General features: G+C 32.4%; 2 protein-coding genes and 1 long non-coding RNA gene across 3 annotated transcripts in view; all 3 read left to right on the top strand.

Moving 5' to 3' along the window:
* LOC105340291 (uncharacterized) overlaps nt 1-25,876 on the top strand; it is a 754,579-nt gene that overhangs the window by 657,992 nt on the left and 70,711 nt on the right. The window lies entirely within an intron of this gene.
* LOC136270628 (ankyrin repeat, PH and SEC7 domain containing protein secG-like) lies at nt 127-4,353 on the top strand. Its single transcript, XM_066068884.1, has 2 exons — nt 127-816; nt 1,702-4,353. Exons 1-2 carry the CDS (start codon nt 251-253, stop codon nt 2,264-2,266), a joined length of 1,131 nt encoding a protein of 376 aa, XP_065924956.1. The 5' UTR covers nt 127-250; the 3' UTR covers nt 2,267-4,353.
* The window catches only part of LOC117690508 (uncharacterized), a 46,374-nt gene continuing 45,180 nt past the window's right edge, over nt 24,683-25,876 (top strand). The window contains exon 1 of the long non-coding RNA XR_010708626.1: nt 24,683-24,874. This is a non-coding gene — a long non-coding RNA (uncharacterized lncRNA). The remainder of the gene's footprint in view (nt 24,875-25,876) is intronic.

Consider the following 25,876-nt stretch of genomic DNA (forward strand, 5'->3'; position numbering starts at 1 on the left):
GACATGAGAGCACGGTACAACTTTTATTAGAAAAAGGAGCAGATATTAATTCATGTGATACAAACAAAGAAACTCCTCTACATAAAGCCAGTAAATGGAGGTCTGAAAGCACTATACAACTTTTATTAGAAAAAGGAGCAGATATTAATTCACGTAACACAAACAAAGAAACTCCTCTACATAAAGCCAGTGAAGGAGGACATAAAAGAACTGTGCAACTTTTATTAGAAAAAGGAGCAGATATTAATACATGTTACAAAAAAACAAAGAAACTCCTCTACATAAAGCAATTAAAAGGGGACATAAAAGCACGGTACAACTTTTATTAGAAAAAGGAGCAGATATTAATTCATGTGACACAAACAAAGAAACTCCTCTACATAAAGCAATTAAATGTGGCCATAAAAGCACTGCACAATTTTTATTAGATAATGGAGCAGAGATTACTGTGTGTGACACAAACAAAGAAACTCTTCTCCTGAATGCCAGTGAATTGGGACTTGAAATCACTGTGCAACTTTTATTAGAAAAAGGAGCAAATATCAATTCATTTGACACAAACAAAGAAACTCCTTTACATAAAGCCAGTGAATTGGGAAATAATAGCACTGTGCAACTCTTATTAGAAAAAGGAGCAGATATTAATTCATGTGACACAAACAAAGAAACTCCTCTGCATAAAGCAATTAAAAGGGGACATAAAAGCACGGTACAACTTTTATTAGAAAAAGGAGCAGATATTAATTCATGTGACACAAACAAAGAAACTCCTCTACATAAAGCCAGTGAAAAAGGAAATGAAAGCATTGTACAACTGTTATAAGATAAAGAAGCAGATATTAATTCATGTGATACAAACAAAGAAACTCCTCTACATAAAGCCAGTGAATGGGGACATGAGAGCACGGTACAACTTTTATTAGAAAAAGGAGCAGATATTAATTCATGTGATACAAACAAAGAAACTCCTCTACATAAAGCCAGTAAATGGAGGTCTGAAAGCACTATACAACTTTTATTAGAAAAAGGAGCAGATATTAATTCATGTGACACAAACAAAGAAACTCCTCCACATAAAGCAAGTAAAGGAGGACATAAAAGCACTGTACAACTTTTATTAGATAAAGGAGCAAATATTAATTCATTTGATAAAAACAAAGAAACTCCTTTACATAAAGCCGGTGTATTGGGACATAAAAGCGAAAGCACGGTACAACTTTTATTAAAAAAAGGAGCAAATATTAATTCATGTGACACATATAAAGAAACCCCTCTACACAAATTCAGTGAAATGGGACAAAAAAGCATTGTACAACTTTTATTAGATAAAGGAGCAGATATTAATTCGTGTGACACAAACGAAGAAACTCCTCTACATAAAGCAAGTAAAAAGGGACACGAAAGCACTGTGCAACTCTTATTAGATAAAGGAGCAAATATTAATTCATGTGACATATATAATCAAACTCCTCTACACAAAGCAAGTGAAATGGGACACGAAAGCACTATACATCTGTTATTAGATAAAGGAGCAAATATTAATTCATGCAACACAAACAAAGAAACTCCTCTACATACAGCAATTAAATGTGGAGAGGAAATCACTGTACAATTGTTATTAGAAAAAGGAGCAAATATTATTCTATGTGACACAAACAAAGAAACTCTTCTCCATTATGCCAGTCAATAAGGACTTAAAAGCACTGTACATCTTTTATTAGAAAAAGGAGCAGATATTAATTCATGTGACAAATACAATGAAACTCCTCTACATAAAGCCAGTGAATCGGGACATAAAAGAACTGTACAGCTTTTATTAGATAAAGGAGCAGATATAAATTCATGTGACGAAAACAAACAAACTCCTCTACATAAAGCCAGTGGAAAGGGACGTGAAAGCACTGTACAACTTTTCTTGGATAAAGGAGCAGATATTAATTCATGTGACACAAACAAAGAAACTCCTCTACATAAAGCCAGTGAATGGGGACATGATAGCACTGTACAACTTTTATTAGATAAAAGAGCAGATATTAACTTATGTGACAAATATAATGAAACTCCTCTACATAAAGCCAGTGAATCGGGACATGAAAGAACTGTACAGCTTTTATTAGATCAAGGAGCATATATTAATTCATGTGACGAAAACAAACACACTCCTCTGCATAAAGCCAGTGAAGAGGGACATGAAGGTACAGTGCAACTTTTATCAGATAAAGAGCAGATATTAATTCATGAGACACAAATAAAGAAACTCAAGTGAACAGGGATATGAAAGCACTGCACATCATTTATTAAATATTTGAGCAGATATTAGTTTACATGAGACACAAACAAAGAAACTACTCTACATTAAGCAAGGAAACTGGGACTAAAAAGCACTGTACAAATTTTTAATGAATAAAGGAGCAGAAATTAATTCATGTGGCAGAAAAAAAACCACTCCTCTCCAAAAAGCCAATAAAAGGGGACTTAAAAGCGTTACACAACTTCTATTGGATAAAGAAACACATACTAGTCCATGTAACGAAAACAAAGAAACTCCTCTACATAAAGCCTGTGAAAGAGGACTTGAAAGCATTGTATTTTTTTATTTGATCAAGGAGCAGATATTAATTTTTTGATAATAAGAAACAAACTCCTTTACATATAGCCGGTTATTCGGGAAATAATAGCAATATGCACATTTAATTAAGTAAAGGGGCCAACTTTATTTTCACGATAACGACAGAAAAACTCCCCTACTTAGAGCCAGAAAAGAGAGAAAACACATACATGTTATTGTTTATAATAAGTAAACCAGCAAACGTTCATTCATATGTTGATAACAAAAACAAATCATTTTACATAAAGTAGGTGGAGGGGGACACGAACGCACTGTCAACTTTAATTAGGTAAAAGAGCCGACGTTTATTTCTGTGCTTAGGAAGGATAAAATCCTCGTTATAAAGCTAGTGAAAAGGAACGTAAAATCATTGTGCAATTTTAATCAGTAAAAATGCAGACATTATCTTATGTGATCAATACAAAGAAATTTCTCTTTATAAAGCCAGTAAAATGAACATGAAACAATTTTAACTGAGTAAGGAAGCAAATGTAATTTTTTGGTAATTAATTCAAGGAAACTTCCCTGTATAAATACGAACAAAAAAGGGATGGAAGAACAGTGCAAATTTTACAAGACACTACTTAATGTGCTCCATTCTACTCAGCATTTATCAAAATAGATATATTAAGCTATATGTTTCCAGTTTCTTAAGACCAAAGCTATTAAAAAATATTGAAAAAAAATATATTCATCTCAGTACGTATTGGAAACTTATTGATGTGTACAATTAAAATTGTAATGAACAACGTTACATAATGGCGTGTATGTCGGGTATATTAGACAATTAATCCCAACGCGGACAATGTCTGAGTAAACAGTAACTTGTATGTAATTTAGTTATAAATAAATTCGCCTTTTTATGAAATATATTTCCAAATGTAATATTTGATCCAGTTTATACTCAACTGCACAGTGTATGAAAAAATGACAATTACAAACTGTATTTCAATTGTAATCACTATTAAATTTTTTTGATATATTTCAAATTTAGTTGTATTGCAATTGTACTTACTTTTATAATATTTATAATGGATTTTAAACTATGTTGTATTTCAACTGTATGTATTTTGCACTAATGGCCGCTTGATGCCAAGAATGTTTTGGAAATTGACATTGCGCAAGTTGAACTCTCACTACTGAATTAAAAATCCACTGATATTCCCAAAAATTGACTGACATTGTCTGACATTGACTGTACCTCACTGTACATTTCACTGACTTCCACTGTACCCCACTGTATCCCACTGTACATTTCTACTGAACATCACTGTATCCCACTGTACGCCACTGTACAGTCCTACTGACTTCCACTGTACCCCACTGTACGCCACTGTACAGGGCACTGACCAGCACTGTACCCCACTGTACGCCACAGTACCGGGCACTGAACAGCACTGTACCCCACTGTACGCCACTGTACTATTAATTTGAGAGACAAATCTGATTTTTAAATCTTCAATATACACTGTATATTTTTTCTTCGATATTTATTTTTATTATGCCGTATATGTATACAGATACCAGGTAACTTGACAGAAGAATGCAACAGGTCGTTAAAAATTTATTTAATACGTGCTATTTATTAATGTCTTAATGTGTTATTGAATGTTACGATCACAAAAATGATAAATTTTTGCTATAAGGGGAAAGTTTTGAATTTTACATGTTGAATCTGATTATTTAAAAAGTGCATGCCATTATGTTTATTCTGCCAGTCATTGGAAAATCACCCCCCCCCCCCCCCCCCAACCAACCAGCAAGGTTACAAATTAATCATTTCTTATTGATGATATATGACAAATGATCAGATTGTTAATTCTCTGTGTCTTACGAGCTGTGTTTCAGCCACTGTCAATTAAACACATGAACAGAATCCACAAAGTATAGCTATGCTTGTTTTTTGTGTACACATGTCCATTTATCATGACTGCCCGCTTGACTACACAGGTATATTTTGAAGATAGCGTGCGAGTTTCTATAGCTCATTTGTTCATTGATTTCTTTTGATTAAAAAATTTAAAAATACATTGCAAATGTCGGGTTTTAATTTTACAAAATAAAACCAACTGCAAAATACATTATAAATTTTAAACATAATCAGTAACATAGTAAGCAGTAATTAACAGTACATGTATCATTAATTTCAGCAAAAAATAAAACGAAGGATTGAAATCAAGGAAGGTTGTAACATGTTGTAATATGCGTAGCTGTACAGTTTTCTTAAAATATGATTTACTTTTAAATGTTTTAGAAATAAAATATAAAATGCCCTACTCTACACACTATTTTTGTATACAGAGAGAGAGAGAGAGAGAGAAAGAGAGAAAGAGAGAGAGAGAGAGAGAGAGAGAGAGAGAGAGAGAGAGAGAGAGAGATTACGAGATTACAGGTATATCACTTCCTGACTATATTGTACTGGTGACATTTGTAGTTGTAGAAAAGTTCACAATAAAATCTATGTTGAAACTGGCGGTTATGATGCCGTAAGGAGATTTTAACGTGCTTATACCATTCTGACTTGGGGCCCCAAGTTTTAGCACTAGAAAATTCATGAGAGAGAGAGAGAGAGAGAGAGAGAGAGAGAGAGAGATTAATCCGAAATCAATTGGGTTAAGAATTTGTTTGTCTATTAATCTGCTTTTTTACATATCGAATATTTTTCTTTACGTTTCAAGTTTATCTTTGCCAACTAACTCCCGGGTTTTAGAAAAATATCTGGAAACTTTAAGTCAAAAAATAAAATGTAACATGGATAATAACCCAATAACCCCCCCCCTTTTTTTCCCCCCAAATCCTTTGATACTCCTTGCAGGACTGTGCTTTGTCGAAACGATTCATGTTAGCAATCGGTTAATGAAATTAATGCGCCTTTTTAATTTTGACCTCGATGTGAAATCACTATTAAATAGATATAATAAATCCCACTTTTGTGCAAACATTACATGCAAGTAGTCCTAAATGTAAGTAAAAAGTAAATAATAACAATCTTTTCAGACAGATTTTAAATTATTATGATCCCAATGCACCTGGCAACCGTAATGATTTTTTTAATCATAAGTGAAAATACAGCCTTTTTATTTTAACAGTGTATTTCCCCGACGTTTACATCTGTTATTCCTATGCCCCAACACATACCCAGGTGGTCAGTTTTCACACCTTGTCGCAGTCAACCGGGCGTGTGTATAGTCTGAACCTTTCTGTTAGTTCCGATATTTTCGTTGTTCCCAGACAGACAAAAGATTTTGTAGATTATATAGACATACACAAAGAAGGAGACAGTGCACCGTCGATATAAAAAAATTCTTGTTAGCGTTGACTTTCATTCATTAAGAATTTTTAAGACAATCATTGAATAACGAACTTTAAATCATTTGAAACCATGGACATTATTCCGTAACTAAAAATAAATCCATAATTTAACTTTTTTAATGCCAAGATGTAGATTTAAAAGCTGTCAGCATTACTACATGTTACCGGTGGTACTTTATTTAAATACTAAAATATTCGTATGTTAGAGAGAGAGAGAGAGAGAGAGAGAGAGAGAGAGAGAGAGAGAGATTTTATAGAGGATTTGAAATTATCTTGTCTGCTATCATACAATATACTGGTTTCAGTAAATGAAGGGGAAAAACAGAAGAAAAAACGAAAGACTGGTTTAAAGGCCGAACATTTTTAACGGGTGGTAAATCTCAGGCGAAGACGGGGCTTGATTTTTAGAGGTGTGAAAGCCTCCGGGCCTGGAGGTCTATCTGCGGTCGTGAACGCTGCTAATCACTATACACAGGAAGCAAATATTACACGATATAAAAAATTAGTCAGAATTGGTCTTAGTTTGAATATCGTATTGTTCGAATGACCATACGAAGCGGTTTTATACGGAAATGTCGTCTGAATTTTCTCTAAGATCAAGAGCACGTGTGTAAAGCACAATTTAAAAAATTCAATAAACTAATTCAGCTTTACAAATTTAACTCAGTACATTTTGTTTAGCACTTGACATTGTTTAAGACGTTAATTTTAACAAATATAATTGTGTAAGAAAACCATACGATCAGTAAAAATGTTGAATGTAAAGGCATCCATTATACGATGACAATTAACTAATGGAGTTCGTTTTCCATGGAGTGACGTATTCGTGCAACAAGTTCCAATTGAGTTTATAACCAGTAAATACAGCTTTAATAGCTCATAAGTTTGTTTTAAAAAAGAAAATTTTGTATGCAAGTTTTGGGCTGAATGCTCATTCATCGTGGAATTTATTAGGCCATATACATTCGACATGATTCAAAAATAAATTGCGTATTTATCAGTTAATGAATAGTGAAAATATTTTTCTCTTTTATCTGACCCGTACACAATACACTTCTTATGGAAAGAGAAAAAAACATGTTTGCCTTTTAATTGAGGTTTCGCCTATAATTTAAGGGATGCTAAAATAAAATTGTGATGCAGCAAAAATATTGCGGGGGGGGGGGGGGTATGCCTTTCTGACTTAAGAGGAGAATGGTTACATGTACAACCTGAGAGAGAGAGAGAGAGAGAGAGAGAGAGAGAGAGAGAGAGAGAGAGAGGGAGGGTATATTTTTTCTTATTAAACTATTTAAAACTATGTCATTACATTTATATCATGGCAACATTCTTCGCTGTGCAAGAGAAGATATATGTATAGATGTTTCACATGTGGTGATAACAAACAGTGTTCAAATTCAAAAGTATATAATTAACAGTACCGTAATAGAGTGAAATATAATTTGAACACTGTTTGTTATCACCACATTTTATTTTTAAATTAACACCATACTTATTTTGATATCTGCGACTGGTGGTGGTGGTGGGGGGGGGATTTATAAATATTTTCTTAATGTTTAATATTCGACTTGATTTAAGTAATGCAAAAAACGCATCTAAAATGATGAATATAAAGATCTAGAGTATACTGTTTATTCATACATGTAATGTTTTTAAAAATATATATTTATATAATTTATATATAAAATATATATTTCAAATGGATTTAATAATCTAAAGACCAAAAATACCCTTATAAAAGAATTACATAATATCTTGAACAAGGTGTCAGACTGACAATTTACAGGGTTGATTATTGGGACATTCACACCTTTTGATCTACTGAAATTATGTATACTATACACAGATACTGCCTCGCTGATTTCTCCTGTGAAGTAAAACTTCAAAGAAATGTTACAGTCTAGACCAGTTATCTTCTCTCTTCTGAAAAAAAGATCAGTATGTTGAGCAATATGGTGGATTCCTTTTTTTCGTTGAAAATATTGGTCCTCCTCCACATACATGTTACATTAAATTTTTAAAATTCAATAAATTGTAATACATAGTTTTAAATTCTCTGAATTTTAAAACTTTAATGTAACATATATACTAACAGTTATTTGACAATATTGATTAAATTAAATTCACTGAAAAAAAACAACTAGATATTTAGTTACTTAAACATTGATATCGAAATATATAAAAAAAACATTTCCCCTTTTAATTGAATAAGTTGCTGTATTTTGTATGAAAATTGGATTCTGAGTTTTTAATACCTGCGCGAATCGGAGGATGGGGGGGGGGGGGGGTTCAGAGGATAATTTAATTCAAATACATAATACAAATATCCCCCAGAAAAGAAATATCCCTGCTTTTCCCTGGAAAAATTCTTACCGCGCATGTAATTAAATATGAACTTAAAGAAATAGAAGCACATTTTCTCTCTTGTAAGCAATAGGAAAGAATCAAAACAAATCCAGATTTTGGTATAAAAAAAAGTAAATACTCAATTCATTGTTTAAACATAATAATTTATAAAAACCATAGGTACAGTGGTTTACAATGGTGTACAGTGTTTGTCAGTACCCTGTACAGTGGGGTACAGTGCTGGTCAGTGCCCCGTACAGTGGTGTACAGTGAGGTACAGTGCTGGTCATTGGGTAGGTACTGTGCTGTCCAGTGGAGTACAGTGGCTCTGTACAGTGGGGTACAGTGGGATACAGTGTGGTACAGTAGCTCTGTACAGTGGGTGTACAGTGGATTTACAGTAGGGTACAGTGGTTATACAGTAGATGTCAGACAATGTCAGTCAATTTTTGGGAATATCAGTGGATTTTGAATTCAGTAGTGTCTGCTATCACTGAACCAATATATTATGGTGAGTTTTTAATACCCTTTCTGGATTTTTGTCTGTATACTAAAACAAATTTTGACTGCGTTTACGGACAGCGTTATAGAGTAATTGAATTTGTATCTGAGCAACATATCGTTTGTTATTCGGCTATTTCAGTACAACCGAAATCTGATAAAAAGTAGCAGTACATCAATTTTATCGTTGGACCGACAGACCGGTCAACTCAAATTAAACCAATTGCATTAACATTCGTTTGTTAGTATTTTTGTTGATATAAAATACTGTAATCGTACTACATTTGACTGCGTATTCTATTTAGCGTTTTTAGCGGAATGCGGCTTCCGCTAAATCCAGTACATCGCTAAATGCAATGCATATACATGTACGTTTAAGAATAGTCACATTCACGAATACGCTAATTCAAATCCACGCCAACTGGTTCAAAAACTATTTGCCGCCAATTATCGTACACGCCAAAGAAATATAATATGTTTACAGTGAACTATGTAGAATACATTTGCTTCTTTTACTCGTCTCTACCTGTTGGAAGGCTAGGTGGTAAATAATCTAACATCAGATATTCCCTCAATATTCATATATACTATGTTTAGCATTAAACAAAATATATTAAATTTGAATATATACAGAGCTCTTCTTCTTAGAAGATTAAAATAGTCCAAAATAGCCACGACTATTAAGCCCCCTTAAAAACCGAATAGCAACGCACTTTGAAAAGAAAAATCTAATTCAAAGTGCATAAAACCTAAAACCAAATATACGCACTTTCATTTGTTCAAGCGTGTTACACGTATAAGTGTATTTAAAAGACTTATTTTGGAGCACTCCAATCTCCACAAAATCTTCAACAATTTTTTTTCAAAGTTCGCTGGTATCGAAAACATCCATTTGTTTTGAAAAAAAAAATCTTTCAAAATGCGTTGACTTGATCCCGCAATTAACGCAATTTGAATAATTTCGGAAGCCCATTGTAACTGATCATTGTGTTTTTAATGTAATTTCTTTGTAGCTTTTAACTAACTTGTTTACGACAGTTTTGTGTTTTTATAATGCTTTTGTTTGTAAATTTGCAAACAAATATGGACTAAAGAAGTATTAAACACTTTTAGAAAAATGATTTTGTTTTCAATTAGTAGTGATAACATAGGCTTTTTCCCATATATTCATGTTATGAAATAGTTTTTAGTTCCGAGATAAACAATCACATGCATTTCTCTGATTCGAATGCCGATGATTGATACTTCACTGGTTCTATCGGGCCAATCATTGCAAACATTTTGATCGTATGTTACAGTAATAACCATTTGGAAAGCATTGTAAACGAACTAGAAAACTAAAACTAGTACATTTATTAGTACATGACATTTCAAAACAGAAATTCGATAACTGAGCATTCACTTACTCTGAATCATATAAACTAATGTCCGTTAACATATGACGTTCACAAGAGATATGTCTACTTATTCGCACCTGAACCTCTTTAATATGCCTTCTTTACATCTTAACCCTGTCCCGTAAAATGACAAGATATGCTAAGCATACTTAATAGTTTACATTTCAAAAACAGAAACTCGATGATTAAGCAATCCCTTATTTTGAAACATGCATACAAATGTTCGTTAACATTGTCGTTTATATTCAGACTTGCCTGCATATTTTCACCGAATCTATTTGGTACTTATCTACTTTAACTTAAACGCTGTATTTTAAAAGCATGCTACTAAGACATGGTAAAAAATAATGACACATGGATTTCAAATGTTAGGAAAAAATTGTACACCTTAGGCTTGGCTTATTTATATCATAGTACTATGAAAGAATCTGCTATTTTAGATACTGTATATGATAGAATGTGTGATGTCTATAAACAAAAAGTTGTTAACGATATAAGCAATTCGTCAAAATGTATATTGTATAAACATATTGTTGATTACTTTTGTTTACAACTTTATCTAAATAAATTAATTCATGTAAAATATTGTAAATTAATTACACGATAACGGTTGTCTTCACAAGACTTCAATATTGAAACAGGGAGGTATGATGATTTAACACGTGATTGTCGAGAATGTGACTTTTGTAACTTAAATGATATAGAAGATGAGTACCATTTTTACTTATTTGTACATCACTGCGTAGTTTAAGAGAAAAGTATATTAAAAAATACTACTCCCGAAAACCAATTGTGTATAAAGTTATTTATTTTCTCCTTCACTTTGTTCATCCGCAAATAAAACATTTCTTTTCTATAGCAATCAATAACAAAAACTCATTACAAATGCAACAATTTATTATTATAGACATGAGTTATGTACTCATCTTTAATTATAAATACATATCAACGCGTTTATCTTCTTCTTGGTCTTCTGAAGGACAATATACAAAATAAATATTCATTTGATTAAGGATTCCCCACATGTTGATGACGTCTGTTTTTTGAAGTTTTCTACAAAATAAAGAATCTGAACCAATATTAATTTCGATTTACCCTGAGTTATGTTCTTCAATATCAGACATATTGAAAGCTGAATACGAACTCGATTGACCACATGTAAGATAAACCTGTTTAAATACCTGTGACATATAACACGCATATCCATCCGCATTATTTAAATCCTACGCCTAACTCTAGAAAACATATCGAACACACTTTCAAAATAGTTCCATATGCTAACGAAAAGAAATTAAAACAGTTAATATCTTCCTCAAATACTTAAGAACTGTGTAATTTAGGAAAATATTTATATTATGGCAACAAGCATCGAACTACATGTATTAATGTAAATAATCAAAATTGATTATGTACACTTTGTATATTGCTACCCTATTGTATTTGAAATGTGTGTTTACATGTATAACCTATGAGATATTTGTCTCTCGGAATAAAGAACTTGAACTTGAACATGGAGGTCGAGGCGTGATGAATCTGATTTATGACTTGATTACCCCTCGACCGTGATCATAGGCGTCAGAACCGGGGGGGGGGGGGGGGGGCTGAGCCCACTACATGTACATTTTTGCAAAGTCAGACATAACCATAAAGATGAATTTGTTTTTGCTTGTCAATATTTCTTATAAGTCTAGCCCATTCTCCATTTCAATAAGTTCCGACACCATTAGTAATGATCACTTTATGATATTTCAAGACTCATTTTTAATAAACTACATGTAATATTCATACAATTTTCTTGATTAGATATTAAATTATTGATTTTGTATGCATGTTCAAATAGGAATGCAAATCCCACTCAACTAAACGTCGATGATAAAGTTATTTAACTCTACATTAAATAACCGTTTTGCAGTGATATAATATAAAACTCAAAATAAAATAACCAAGTACAATTTCTTACTAAAATATTCATTGTTTATAAAAGTAATTTTAAAAGCATATGGGCTTTAAAGTCATGGCTTGCAGACAAGAAACTGATATTTGAAATACAAACAATTTCCCTATAAAGATCTAGAGTGTGAGAGAAAAGATACATTAATTTTTTTTGTTCACATAAACAGGGTTGATCTTGGAGTTGAGGTGTCCCATTCCCTCATAAATACTCGTGCACTCAGTGTACACTAATTACATTAAAGGTTCCGGATGTAGGTTACTCATTCATTCTTAAATACTCGTGCACTCAGTGTACACTAATTACATTAAAGGTTCCGGATGTAGGTTACTCATTCATTCTTAAATACTCGTGCACTCAGTGTACACTAATTACATTAAAGGTACAGGATGTAGGTTTCTCATTCATTCTTAAATACTCGTGCACTTAGTGTACACTAGTTACATTAAAGGTTCCGGATGTAGGTTTCTCATTCATTCTTAAATACTCGTGCACTCAGTGTACACTAATTACATTAAAGGTTCCGGATGTAGGTTACTCATTCATTCTTAAATACTCGTGCACTCAGTGTACACTAATTACATTAAAGGTACAGGATGTAGGTTTCTCATTCATTCTTAAATACTCGTGCACTTAGTGTACACTAGTTACATTAAAGGTTCCGGATGTAGGTTTCTCATTCATTCTTAAATACTCGTGCACTCAGTGTACACTAATTACATTAAAGGTTCCGGTGTAATGAAGAATAATGACCCCCGTAGAATAATGACCGGGGGTCATTTTTCTACGTAGAATAATGACTCCCCGGTCATTATTCTACGCAGAAAAATGACCCCCCGGTCATTATTCTACGAAGAAAAATGACCCCTTTGTCTGAAGAATAAGTGTCATTTTCATAAAAATGAGCACACTCCACATGAAGAAAAGTGACCCCTGTAGAATAATGACCCCCTTGTAGATTAAAGTTTTTCAGTATATTTGTTTATTATTTGTGAAATAGTCTTAATAAAGTTTTTCAGTATATTTTTTTATTATTTGTGAAATAGTCTTAACACTATTGTAATTTTTACTGCTGCAGTTTACAGAAAGAAACAGAAATTATAATTCATATTCAAATAAACTTAAAGTGAAAGAAGGGGTATATCTTAGAAAATAAAAATCCTTCCGTTATAACAAGATATTGACGTATTGCATCGGGGTATGGTTGTCATCTTAACAATTACATTTACATATATCTATGGTGTTCCGATAGGGCCATTTCGACGTAAGTTGCAAAGGCGATAGTGCGAAGGCGAAGGAGCAAAAGTGCAAAGATGAGACGACGAAGCGCGAAGATGTGATGCCTAAAGTGCGAAGGTGCGAAGGCAAAGGAGCGATACTACTATCGCTCCTTTCCAACTTTGCACTCTGGCCTTCGCATCTTCGCACTTTCGCCTTCGCCTTTTTTGGTTGCATTCAGCAAGTCTCGGTCGATTACATAGAATTTAATACAGGCACCGTACTCGCCAAGATTTTCCGATTAATCCATGCTATTATTGGTACGCATGCGCTAGGCCATCGCACTTACTATGAATGTTTAGAAATATTTTAATGTGAACATGTAACAAATATTTTTACCAGTAATGTCTATGCCTTATCATTATTTACTCCACACAAAATTTAATGTCCACCATAATGTGTACATATGCATTTCTAAACTTCTGTCACTTACCAGCCGTCTGTTTATCGTGAATCAAACACAGTAACATTCTAATGTCATTATGCGACACGCCTTGCTCATGCATGGATCTAGAGGGGGAGAGGGTGTCCGCCCCCCGGAAAATTCAATATTAATGATTTTACGCAGTAAAACGGGAGAGGGAGTCCGCACCCTATCCCCCTGGATAATTTAATTTTATCAATTTTATAAAAAAAAAGAATTCCAAAATATGCCTCGGAACCCTTTAAACGATGGAGAGCTCCGCAAGTATAAAACATAGGTAATCACAGACTACAAAGCTCACCGAGACGAGGCATCACCTTTATGAGGCATCACCTTTATGAGACCACCTTTATCATATTATATGAAAACCATCCTTTATGATTTTGGATATTCATGGATTCTGTGTTGACACAATATCGTATATCATTCGTTAAAAAATTGTATGATAATCATATGTTTATATGTTAATCAATACAATAATATATAATTAAAATTGCATCCTTTCATACTTACAATATATATCATATACTACCATAAAATACCGTAAAAAATTGTGAGATATGATATTATAGCAATATTATAACGTATGATATGACACTGTATTGTGTTATACATTATAATTGCATTTGATCAAATAATAGAATATTATAAAACATAATACAATATTGTATTATATGAAACAATATCATATTGCAATATGACATCATAACATTGAAACATATGACATAATATCGTGTAATTAAGCATTGAATCATTATTTTTTGAAAGATGTGGTCTCATAACTGCAACGGTGTGCATACAAATTGTATAACGCGCGCTAGCGCGTTATGAAAATTTGTTTGCACTCATCGTTGCAGTTGAAAGACCCCATCTTTCAAAAAATAATGAATCAATGCTTATATTTACGCTTTTAGCTCACCTGAGCTAAAAGCTCAAGTGAGCTTTTCTGATCATTTTTTGTCCGGCGTCCGTCGGTTACTCTATCTGTCTGTAAACTTTTTACATATTCGACTTCTTCTCCTGAACCACTTGGTCAGCTTCAAAACTTTAAAATAAAGGAACACACCATATTTTAAGGGCATATAATTTGGATTTATTGAAAATTTGGTGATATTTTTCAAAAATCTTCTTCTCAAAAACCATTTGGCCAGAAAAGCCTTAACTTGTGCGGAAGCATCCTCAGACAGTGTAGATTCAAGTTTTTTCAAATCATGGCCCCCAGGGGTAAAGTGGGGCCACAATGGGGGGGGGGGGGTCAAAGTTTAACATAGGAGTGTATAGAGTTATACTTTCAAAACATATATCTCAAAAATCATTTGGCCAGAAAAGCTGATACTTGTGTGGAAGCATCCTCAGACAGTTTGTTCAAATCATGGTCCCCGGGGATAAGGCGGGGCCCCAATTGGGGGGGGGGGTCAAAGTTTTACATAGGAGTAAATAGTGTTAATCTTTAAAAATCTTCTTCTCATAAACCATTAGGCCAGGAAGACTGAAATTTGTGTGGAAGCATCATCAGATAGTGTAGATTCAAGTTTGTTCAAATCATGGTCCCCGGTGCTAAGGTTGGGCCACAATGAGGGTCGAAGTTTTACATAGGAATAAATAGAGTTAATCTTTAAAAAGCTTCTTCTCAAAAACCATTTGGCCAGAAAAGCTGCTACTTGTGTGAAAGCATCCTCAGATAGTGTAGATTTAAGTTTGTTTAAATCATGGTCCCTGGGGGTTAGGTTGGGCCACAATGGGGGGGGGGGGTCAAACTTTTACATGGGAATATAAAAACAATTTTTATTTCTAAATCTTCTACTCAGAGCACGACTGGCCAGAAAAGCTGTACTTGTGTGAAGTATCATCAGGTAGGGTAGATTCAAGTTTGGTCAAATTATGATCCCCGGGGGTAGGGTAGGGGCACAACGGGGACCGGTAAAATCTTTACAAAGGAATATATCGAGAAAAATCTTTTTTCTTAAAAAGAAAAACATGTTCTAAGAAAAGGTGCAACATTAGTGAAAGCAACCTTAGATAGTGTAGATTCAAATTTGTCAAAATCATATTTTTCAGGAGTAGAATGGAGCCACATGGGGTGGGGGTCCAATTTTACTAAAGAAAACAGTTTAAATTCACCAAAATTCAAATGTTATAATATATGGTTTAACTTATATGCAAGCATTTTGACATATTTTTCATTGTTTAAAATTGTTTAGACTTTGGCTTCTGGACAATTCTTTGGCTGACACAAGTTTGATGTAGGTTTATATCCCATTTGATTTAGATGTTCTTGAGAACTGTAATGCTCAATATGTGAAATTGCTATACTGCGACAAAAGGGATAAATGATCAACAGAATATCCTGGAAAAAAATGAATTTTTGAATTTTTGATATACATGATCTGTTAGACTACATTGTCCATATTTTTTTTGGTATGTTACTCCATTAAAGCTGATTTGATAATGTCTATCATTGCTCAGGTGAGCAATGTGGCCCATGGACCTCTTGTTTAAACATGTATTTCATTCCCGCAAATATGATTTTTTTAAAGGCTCTGTCGTATTCAACGAGTAATGCGAAATTAACGAAATGGCTACTGGAACAGCCGAAATATGCTGACAAAAATAGTGCACAGCGTTTTAAATTCTAATAACACAATTTTATTTTTCTTTCTGTAATTTAATGAATTTACTCTTGGTAAACTAAGAAATTAATCAGTTGAATTCATTTAAGTGTCAAAAAATATTTACATTAATGAAATATTTATCAGCGTAAGTAAAATATTAGGTCGTTATCCGGTTGCGAGAAGAGTTAGTTCTTGTTCTTCGAGATATACTGAAGGAATACTAAATGTATTCATACGCACAATATTTGGCGATTGGGTCTTTTGTGTTGTGCGTAAATGTCACTCAAATCAACCAATGCAATTTAACAGAGGGAAAGAGAGTGAATATAAATATTATAGTATGATATTGTATTGTATGATACTGTATCATATTTGATACATAGTATGATATTGTTTTATATAATACAATATATTTTGATACAACATTGTATCATATTAAATGATACAATATCATGGGATAAAGTATAATATTATATAATACAATCATACAATACACATTGTATCATATGATACAATAATATATATCAAAATGTCATAAAATACAATTTCATGTGATATGATAATATATCATATAAACCAATATCACATTATGTATGAATTTTTCTTTATTTGCGTCATTTCCCGCCGTATGTCGACGAGAGAAGTAACGTAACTGTTAACAATCAATTTGTGGCAATGTCAGAGTGTTTTGCGTGTGCTTGCTACGGATGTGAAAAACTATATACAGCGATTTATTTACAAGTTCGGTGTTTACAATGTATAACTTCAAAATCAGTTTCACAGAGTGAAAAATTAAGTAATTTCAAAGTGATATCTTGGATACAGGGTAACCAATTTCTATTCATGTTTACGGGGGAGGGGGGTCATTTTTTCATGGGGGTCATTTTTCTTCATGTTTAACATGAAGAAAAATAACCCCTGGGTCTTTTTTCTTCAGAAAAATCCAATTATTCTTCAGCTAGGGGGGGGGGGGCATCATTCTATGTAGAAAAATGACCCCCGGTCATTATTCTACGGGGGTCATTATTCTTCATTACATCGGCCTTGTAAGTTTTAATGACGTGTTCCATTAATACTGCAGAAACTTTAAAGTTTCAAGGTAGCTATATTTATTTGAATTCCGAGAATCGGTGTTGGAAAACCCAACAAAATGTCCTTTGAAAGGACCTTTAAATTTTACCGTTCTTTGCTGGTGTTGACACAAAGCCGAGGTATTTAAAAGTCTTCTGAACAAAACTTACGCATCAAGTAACGATAAGATATAGCAGCATTTAATCTATAAAATCTATCAATTAATTTGAAAGTAAACACTATATTGTGCACTGTTATGGTAACTGCAATAATAAATGATGTTTTTAAATCCTTCACAAAATTTTTTTCTTCAGAAAACATTTTGATTCCTTTCTAAATACCTATTTTCATAATTTAACATCAAATATTGGTAATGAAGTTTAAAATTTCAGATGGCAGAACGGTATATTTTAGAAAAGAGCATAATCTCTTTCATGTTTGTAGATTTAAATAAAACAAATCTTGCTCTCAAACAAATGTACACCATGCGACCAATCCCTTGTGTTATATAATCAGGAGATCTTAATTGTACGTTCACAAACCATCCGGGTGTAACAACTGCGACATCGTACAAATTTGGTTTACGTTTTGGATACACATATTGTACAGGAAACTCACTGCAGTTTAGTGTCTACAGAGTGTTGAGAAAGAACTGTTACTTGGGTGATGAAAATAACATGAAACTTCTAGTAAGACCCTGTCTTGCTTTACTCGGAACATTCCTGTCTGTTTGTCTTCTCCATTACGAGTGTGTAAGTATACAATTTTGTCAACTAACATCTATCAATTAACGATTGAACACCATGAACATATTTCTGGTTTTGAACATGTATTATACTGCCTCGTATAAATAAGACATAGTGTTCTTTTTTTAATACAATAAACATTTGTTGGTATATATTCCTGAATAACATTAGTAAAACTACGTTCGGTTGGTGTATTCAAAATGTGTAAAAATGCTAAAAAGTAGTCAGTGCGGTTCAATAACCACAATATGTCTACCTTTAAACGTAGCATTGTATTTGAATAAACATCTATTTGAATTTACAATTTTATAAGGAATCATTCTAATCGCTACCCATGCGTTACAAGTTCACATGTAACATTACTGCTATCAACTTCAGACTGCAGGAGATTCCTATAGTGAATTTCTTTTTTAAACAAAAATATGAAGTTACTTATGCTTTTAATGAACTTAAAACGACATTGATAACGGCATTCGTAAACACTTTAGTTATTCACCTACTCACTGTTGAAATGTGTATTTTGATTCGAACATGAAAACATAAGAAAATTGTATCAATTGACTTCTTACCCTCCATGATTTATTGATTATACAACAACTCCTGATTTAAATGATACGTCATGATCATGCGCCATTAAAAAAACCCAAAAACTAATAGATGCCCATTTCAAATGGTTAAATACATTAGTCTGTCTCGAAATAATCCTTCATACAATTGTTATGAAAGAACGATATCTACATTTAATTCATGTTTGTTATATTATATACAGTTCTCTGAACCTTTACCAGAAATGTTTTCAACTTTAAAATTCGACTTTCAACAAGTCTTGAAGTCCATTTTTAACCAGATTGAACACACGAGGTTTTAACTTAAATAAGTGTTATTGTATATTGCCCCACAATACTACGAATATATCAAATAGGCAAGTACTATACATGGTATTGACATGTTCTTTTTTTTGTGTTTCCCGGTAAATAATTTCAAACGTTTACAATAGTTTCAAAATAATAATAATAATAATTTCAAAAGTTTACAATAGCAGTAAAAGTTGCGTGTTTAAGCAGAGTACTCCATTATTTTGATCTTATTCTCATGTTGAGACAATTATTAAAACGCAATAAATTTACTCTACACTCGATACGTTTACCTGATCGATGATCACCTAGTAAATAGTTTAGGTTACAGATCATATTTTGAAAATTAGTTCAATTACGAACTTTTTGTAAGCTTGGATGTTTTGATTTTGTATAGACATGTATTTGACAATTTATATTGTTGATCTATTGATGTGAATTTGGACAATCGATGTGGGAATTCCCAACAAAATTCCCCTTGGCAAAACCTTTTATTTATACATGTTTGGGATCTGGACAAAAATGCAGAGATATTTTATATGTTTCCTTTAAAAAAGAATTGTGCTAAACACAAAAGCTTTTGTTTTATCTGTATATAATTGGTAGCAGCATGTCATACATTAACACACCTTTTGTCTATTTAAAAAACTTTAGGTTGGATTTTTTCAATTACGATTCTTAATTTGCATTAACATGTCCTTGAAATAATACAAACAGGCCCCATGCAGTTGGAAAATGTGTACAATGATATATTCATTGTATTTTTTTAATGTTAACCTTGGGATAGAAAAAACAGTCAGAAACGAACATTTTTCACATCTTATATATCTTATACACACATGTACTATGATGAGACTCATTACCAACAGTGCATGAATCTGTGTATCAGTAATGAACTTGACAATTAAACTTTTATTTCTACATTGATTAAAAATAGCCTGAAAGGTGTTTATGCTCACTCACGAATAAAAACCTACATTGAACTTTTTAGATGCTTTTGATACCTTAAAAGTACAATTCCTTAGGAATGAATTAAAAACAAGAAAAAGTGTATGTCAGTTTCAGTTAGGAGAACCTGTAAACATGGGCCAAAAATGAAGCATAGAAATTCTAAAAGAAATTGCAATTTGGCCAGAAATTCCCTATGATCAGATGTCAGACATTTTCAGTTTTGTTTACTTAAAAATTACTTAAAAATTTCTCAGATCTTATTTTTAGACAAAACTAACACCACAAAATAACTTTTTGATAAGTTATGACCAAGTAAAATTGGAGCATCATTTTCGTTGAAGATATGGTATATGAACCGAAAATTGAACGTTTTATGAAAATATTGGTACTCTGTTTTTACATTTTATGGTTTCAAATAAAGGCATTATAAGTAGCATTTTGTCTGCCAAAAGAGAATGGTTATATCCCCTATTTAAGTTGAAACATTTTTTGGAATCAAAATAAGCCACATTTGCAGCAAAACAAACTTTTATTCACCCGAATTTTAAAATTGGTGTTATTATCTTCAATAGCAATTGTAATTTTGAGAAAAAATAATCAAAGAAGTAAATAGACATATAGTAGACATACAACCAATTTAACTTCAAAATAGTTATGACACAGTGTTATTAAACCATTGTCTGAGTGCAGTTCTGACCTAGGTGTGAATAACATGGAATGACATCAGGTATTTCTGCGGCAACTTTGACCTAACTATCATTGAACAGTTCAATGTGAACGTGAATTTTGATTTTTGCTTATAACATTGCACTTGCATGGTGCTCAACATACATTAATAAGTAGCATAACAATCCATACTATGGTGTTTTAAATGCTGAAGCTTTCCAAATTTAAAAGACATGTACTTCAAAAGCAAAAGCAAAAAAAAATTGTATGTATAAAAATACATGTTATAACATCATGCATGTTTACATATTAACATTGAGGTCTGATGGGTCAACAATGAAGTAATCATTAAAACAAAAGACTTAAAACAATGTGTGTTTCTAAATTTGTGTGAGGGATGGAGGTGGAGGTGTTTAATAATTATGTGTTCCAATTTTTTTATGCATACAGTATTAGAAAACTACTAAGTCATAAAAGTACTGACATTCCCATATTTTACTGATAAACTTAGACAGTTACTGACAATGTACTGACATTACTGATAAACTTAGAAAAGTACTGACGTTTTTACTGTATTATTTTCAAACCTTGATATATCATCAAAATCAAAGGCCTGAAAGGCCATCATGGCTTACGGGTTTGATATGACAATATTTATATATACTTAGCCGGAAGAACGGCTGTATAGTAAGAATTCCCCGGGCAGGTGAGGGGGAGGAGGGTTGATACTATATAGCCAGTCTTCCGAGGGAATCTCACTATACAACTCCACTTTCTAACACGACTGCATTGATTTAAAAGGAACAAACATTTGAACTATTATACATCTAAATTTAGATAGCGGCGAAATACACATCAAGAAGAACAACGATAACAAAGATCCTGGCTTTCTAAAAAAAAAAAGGCATATGTCTAAGATACAAAACATGGTTTTATAAGTGTTATCAAGGCATTTTAATTCCAAGAGGGGTAGTTATTTTCACCTTTATCAGTAATATTTAATTTCTGCACCGAAAAGTTCCGCTTTAGATTACTGATGATTTCTGAAACGCCGATATACATGATATACATGAGTGAAGATCGTGATAGTGTAATTGAGCCCTTCTGATAGCTATTATACAGAGTATTAAAGAACCCAGTATTAAATATCGACGTCGACCTAGTCTGTTCACCTCTAAAATGCAGACTGTGGTTTTGTTGAAATAACATTCTAAACAATGGAATGCGAAACCCAATATAATAAAAAGAATCTGCGTAATTTGCACACAATTACGCAGACCCATTTAATGCTTGTAAAATTTGTTACTTGTTTGGAAGCACCCTCAGATAGTGAATATTCAAGTTTGTGAGGTTTTTTTTACGTCAAGAAATATGGACTGACCAATCACATTAGGGGCCCAAAGGGGTCCATGTTCTATCAAATGTGTACGTGGATTTACCTCGGGCTGTACCTGGATAACAAATTAATTTTCTATGTAAACTAAACAAAATCAGTTTCCCATGCCCAAGCAAGGATATATTTCACTTTTAAGATATACCATTTATGTATTTAATGCATTTGGCAGTCACATCTAACGCGTTATGCCGTCACGTTAATTACCTCTTGCTCAAGTCGATTTACGGCCTACATAGTAAATAATAAGGTGTATTATCCATTGCTCTTTACTTATTAATATTTTGTAATATGTAACCGAACCAACATTTTTCATCTTATATTTACACGACTTACAAATATGATACCGAAAGACCAAATCTTCCATCTTTTGTATCTCAAAAATAAGATTTTTTTAAAAGAAACATAGAAGATAATATGCACATAATAATGTTGTCTATTTTGGTCATGCCCTAAAATCAAAACCCATACTCCAGGGGACATGGAATTAAAAAAATTAGTAGAGGACTTCCTGGTAAACATAATTATGAAGTCAGTTTTTTTTCATACAGATGTCTGAGAATAAAGAAGATTTTAAACAGTTTATTCATTAACACTATATTGCCCCCCCCCCCCCTCCTGATGACCTGACACCCTGACCCAGGGGCTATGAATTTCACAAATTTGGTAGAGGAGATAGTGGATATCATAACCATCTATTCAGTTTTTGCCCACATATGTGGGAGTAAAAAAGCGTTTTTAAAGATTTAATACATTTTTATTATATGGCCATATTGGCCCCACCCCGGACCCCCGAAACAGGGGTCATGAACTTCACAATTTTGGTAGAGAGCTTCATAGACATCAAACTCATGCATTTAGTTTTTAACAAATATGTTAGTAGAGAGAAAGATTTTCTAAGATTAATACATTTTTAATATATGGCAATATTGGCTTAACTCTAGAACCTGAACCCCTGATACAGGGGTCATTAATTTCACAATTTTGGTTGAGGGCTTCATGGATATCATTATCATGCATTTAGTTTTAAACAAATGTACACGGGAGTAGAGAAGAACATTTTCTAAGAGTTTGTAAATTCTAACTATACAAGTGATTATATTACGTATGCATTTACTTACAGCTAGCTCCTTTTTGTGAAGTTACATATAACAATGCTTAACATCTTAATTTGACTTTTTGTATTTCTTTATATACTGTAAGGTATAGCCATAGTTAAGCTGGTGTTAAAAGCGGTTATTTATTTATAGATTTATAAAACTTAATGCTGTAAAAACTACTTAGCTGTTGTCTCATTGTCAATGTTTGATTTACAATTATAATCTTCTTCCTGTTTACGTGTAAAGTACCTTGTTTAAACTCAGTTTAATCAACGAACCAAGTTCATTTCACAGTTTATTTACACTTTCCAGTTATTAGAGTTCTCATTCTTAACCTTAATTCACAATTAGCGTACTTTTTTTTTAATTTTTGCTATTTTATACAGTTTTTTAAAACTAAAATTGTCGAAACAAGAAAAGAAAAGGATCCATTTTCTCTTAAGACCAACAAGACATTCATAGCTTTAATTACGGTTTGAATTCGGATAATGCAATGAGCAAATTACAATGGGTAAATAGAGAATGTTCAATGCAAGAAAATATAGTTTCATTTAACTAAATGTTTAATATCATAAACATAATGGCATTCATCTGAAAACAAGCAAAACATTAAAGTAATGATTAAAATTTACATAGAAACAATTGAGAAAATTCAATTTATAATTAAATAGATATAATTGTGACATCTTATGATACAAATCAAGAATTTGTTTTCTACAAACAAATTAAAATTACGCAAAATATTAGCAATAAAAATGATAATATTATCATTTTTATTGATAATATTTAATATTATGTTTACGTTAGTAGTTTATTTTAAAAGGATGAGAAATCTATGAAAAAGTGATTGTTTTATTACATGCAAGCATTGAAATGTTTTTAAATGACTTTTTAAACATCATAAAAGAAGTGAAATAATATTGAATTTTGTTGCTTAACAAACAAAAAAATGAACCTTAAAAAATTATCAAATCAAAGTATTTTTATGAGTATTCAAATTTTAGACCTTATTAACTAGTAAATTGTTTAGGAACATCCGTACTTGTAAATTAAACTTAACATAAATAAAATGAACGTAAGTAATCCTATAGACGATTAATCGTTTAGGTATTGCAAACACTGCGGTTTTGTTTTTTTTCATGCGGCCGATATTTTTGCTGAAACGGTTGGTAATTTATAGTATTGCCCAAACGGTCATGCTGTAAATAAATCATGTAGTTTGTCGAAATATTTACACATTTGAAATATAAGTAAAAAATACTATACAGTTTAATTGGACAGAAATAGTGTCAGGAATTAACAAGTAAACCTTAAAGATGAGTAATTATATAACACTATCAAGTCATGTTACTTTTGACTCACAAAAAACAAATGTACTTTAATTCTGCCCACAATTTATGATTAAAAGCTGAATTTTGCTTGACTGTGTTATCTTAACACACCTCTCTTGACCCCCAACAGTTGGAACGGTTTAAATCCCACGCAGGAAGGTGAAACAAATATAGTCCGTTTCAAAACTCATAGTGTAAAACCTAAACCGAAAGTGGAATTTCCATTAGATTAATGACGTGTTTGTTCTTTCATGGCGGCTAGCAATGGAGTTTTATTGGCATATTGTTTTATTGGGAACACTTATCTTGTCTTCTCTCCTTCTCTCTGAATGTGTGAGTACATGTATACGATTTTTCCTTCTTAGGTTATTTAGAAAGCCTATTTAAACAACAATGGTAAAATGTTTGCACATTATTTGATGGATATTTTATATTTGATTAACTGTTGATTATTCCGTCATTAATAACTACATGTAACATGGAAAAATTTTCAGATGTTAACGTGAATCAACAATAACTTATAAAAGAGGGATAATATTATCACAGTATGTCCTTTTGCGTTTCAATTTTCTTATAAATGTCTCCACCCGCACAGAATTTATTCATAAAACTGCACTATATCATACGCGGTTATCTAGTGAAAAAAGGTATACATTTCTGTAACCGATCTCTCTTTCTTTCGATTAGAAACACCATTTCAACTGCTTTTTAAATGTCACCCTTTTAAAGCCAGTGATACGTTGTTTCCAAATAAAACTTTCGGGTTCAGTTCTGAGAAAAATAAAATCTATTCTTACGTGTCTAAATTTAGCCGTTTTGTCAAAAACTAAAAAACGCCTGCACACGATACCGGCTTTCACCTTTGGTATTTCAAAACGTGCGATATGATGTCCAGAAGTATGACTGCATTTTATCTGATAAGTACTTAGAATTGAAAAATAATCAAAAATATACTTTCATTTTCGATAAGCTAGCCCAAATAGCCAAAATGAGAGGAAGGTGGTGGACACGTTTTGACAAATGCAAGTCAATAGGAGTTTGCATCAAATTATATATTTGCGAAGAAATAATACTGAATGATTATAAAAAGTTTGAATACATTTAATGGCAACTTACTTCAAGTGTACATAGACAGTAATATGTGACAAATGTTAAATGAATAAAATAAGGCAATAGCTTTCTTAAATGCACAATTATAGTTTTGATGGATAAAAATCATTTGCCTACAAGGCACAGCTTCTGTGAGATAACAGGATATAACTTTTAAGAACAGGATGACGAAAAACGTAGGTTGATTATAAATGAACATCATTGCTGCAAAGCGAAGGACGAGTT

The sequence above is a fragment of the Magallana gigas genome, chromosome 8, assembly GCF_963853765.1.
Source record: "Magallana gigas chromosome 8, xbMagGiga1.1, whole genome shotgun sequence".
NCBI lineage: Eukaryota > Metazoa > Mollusca > Bivalvia > Ostreida > Ostreidae > Magallana > Magallana gigas.

Coding starts and splice junctions, on each gene's coding strand:
- LOC136270628 (XM_066068884.1), top strand. CDS start 251: ATGTTACAAAAAAACAAAGAAACTCCTCTACATAAAGCAATTAAAAGG. Junction 817..1,701: donor AATGAAAGCATTGTACAACT/GTTATAAGATAA, acceptor AGGACTTAAAAG/CACTGTACATCTTTTATTAG.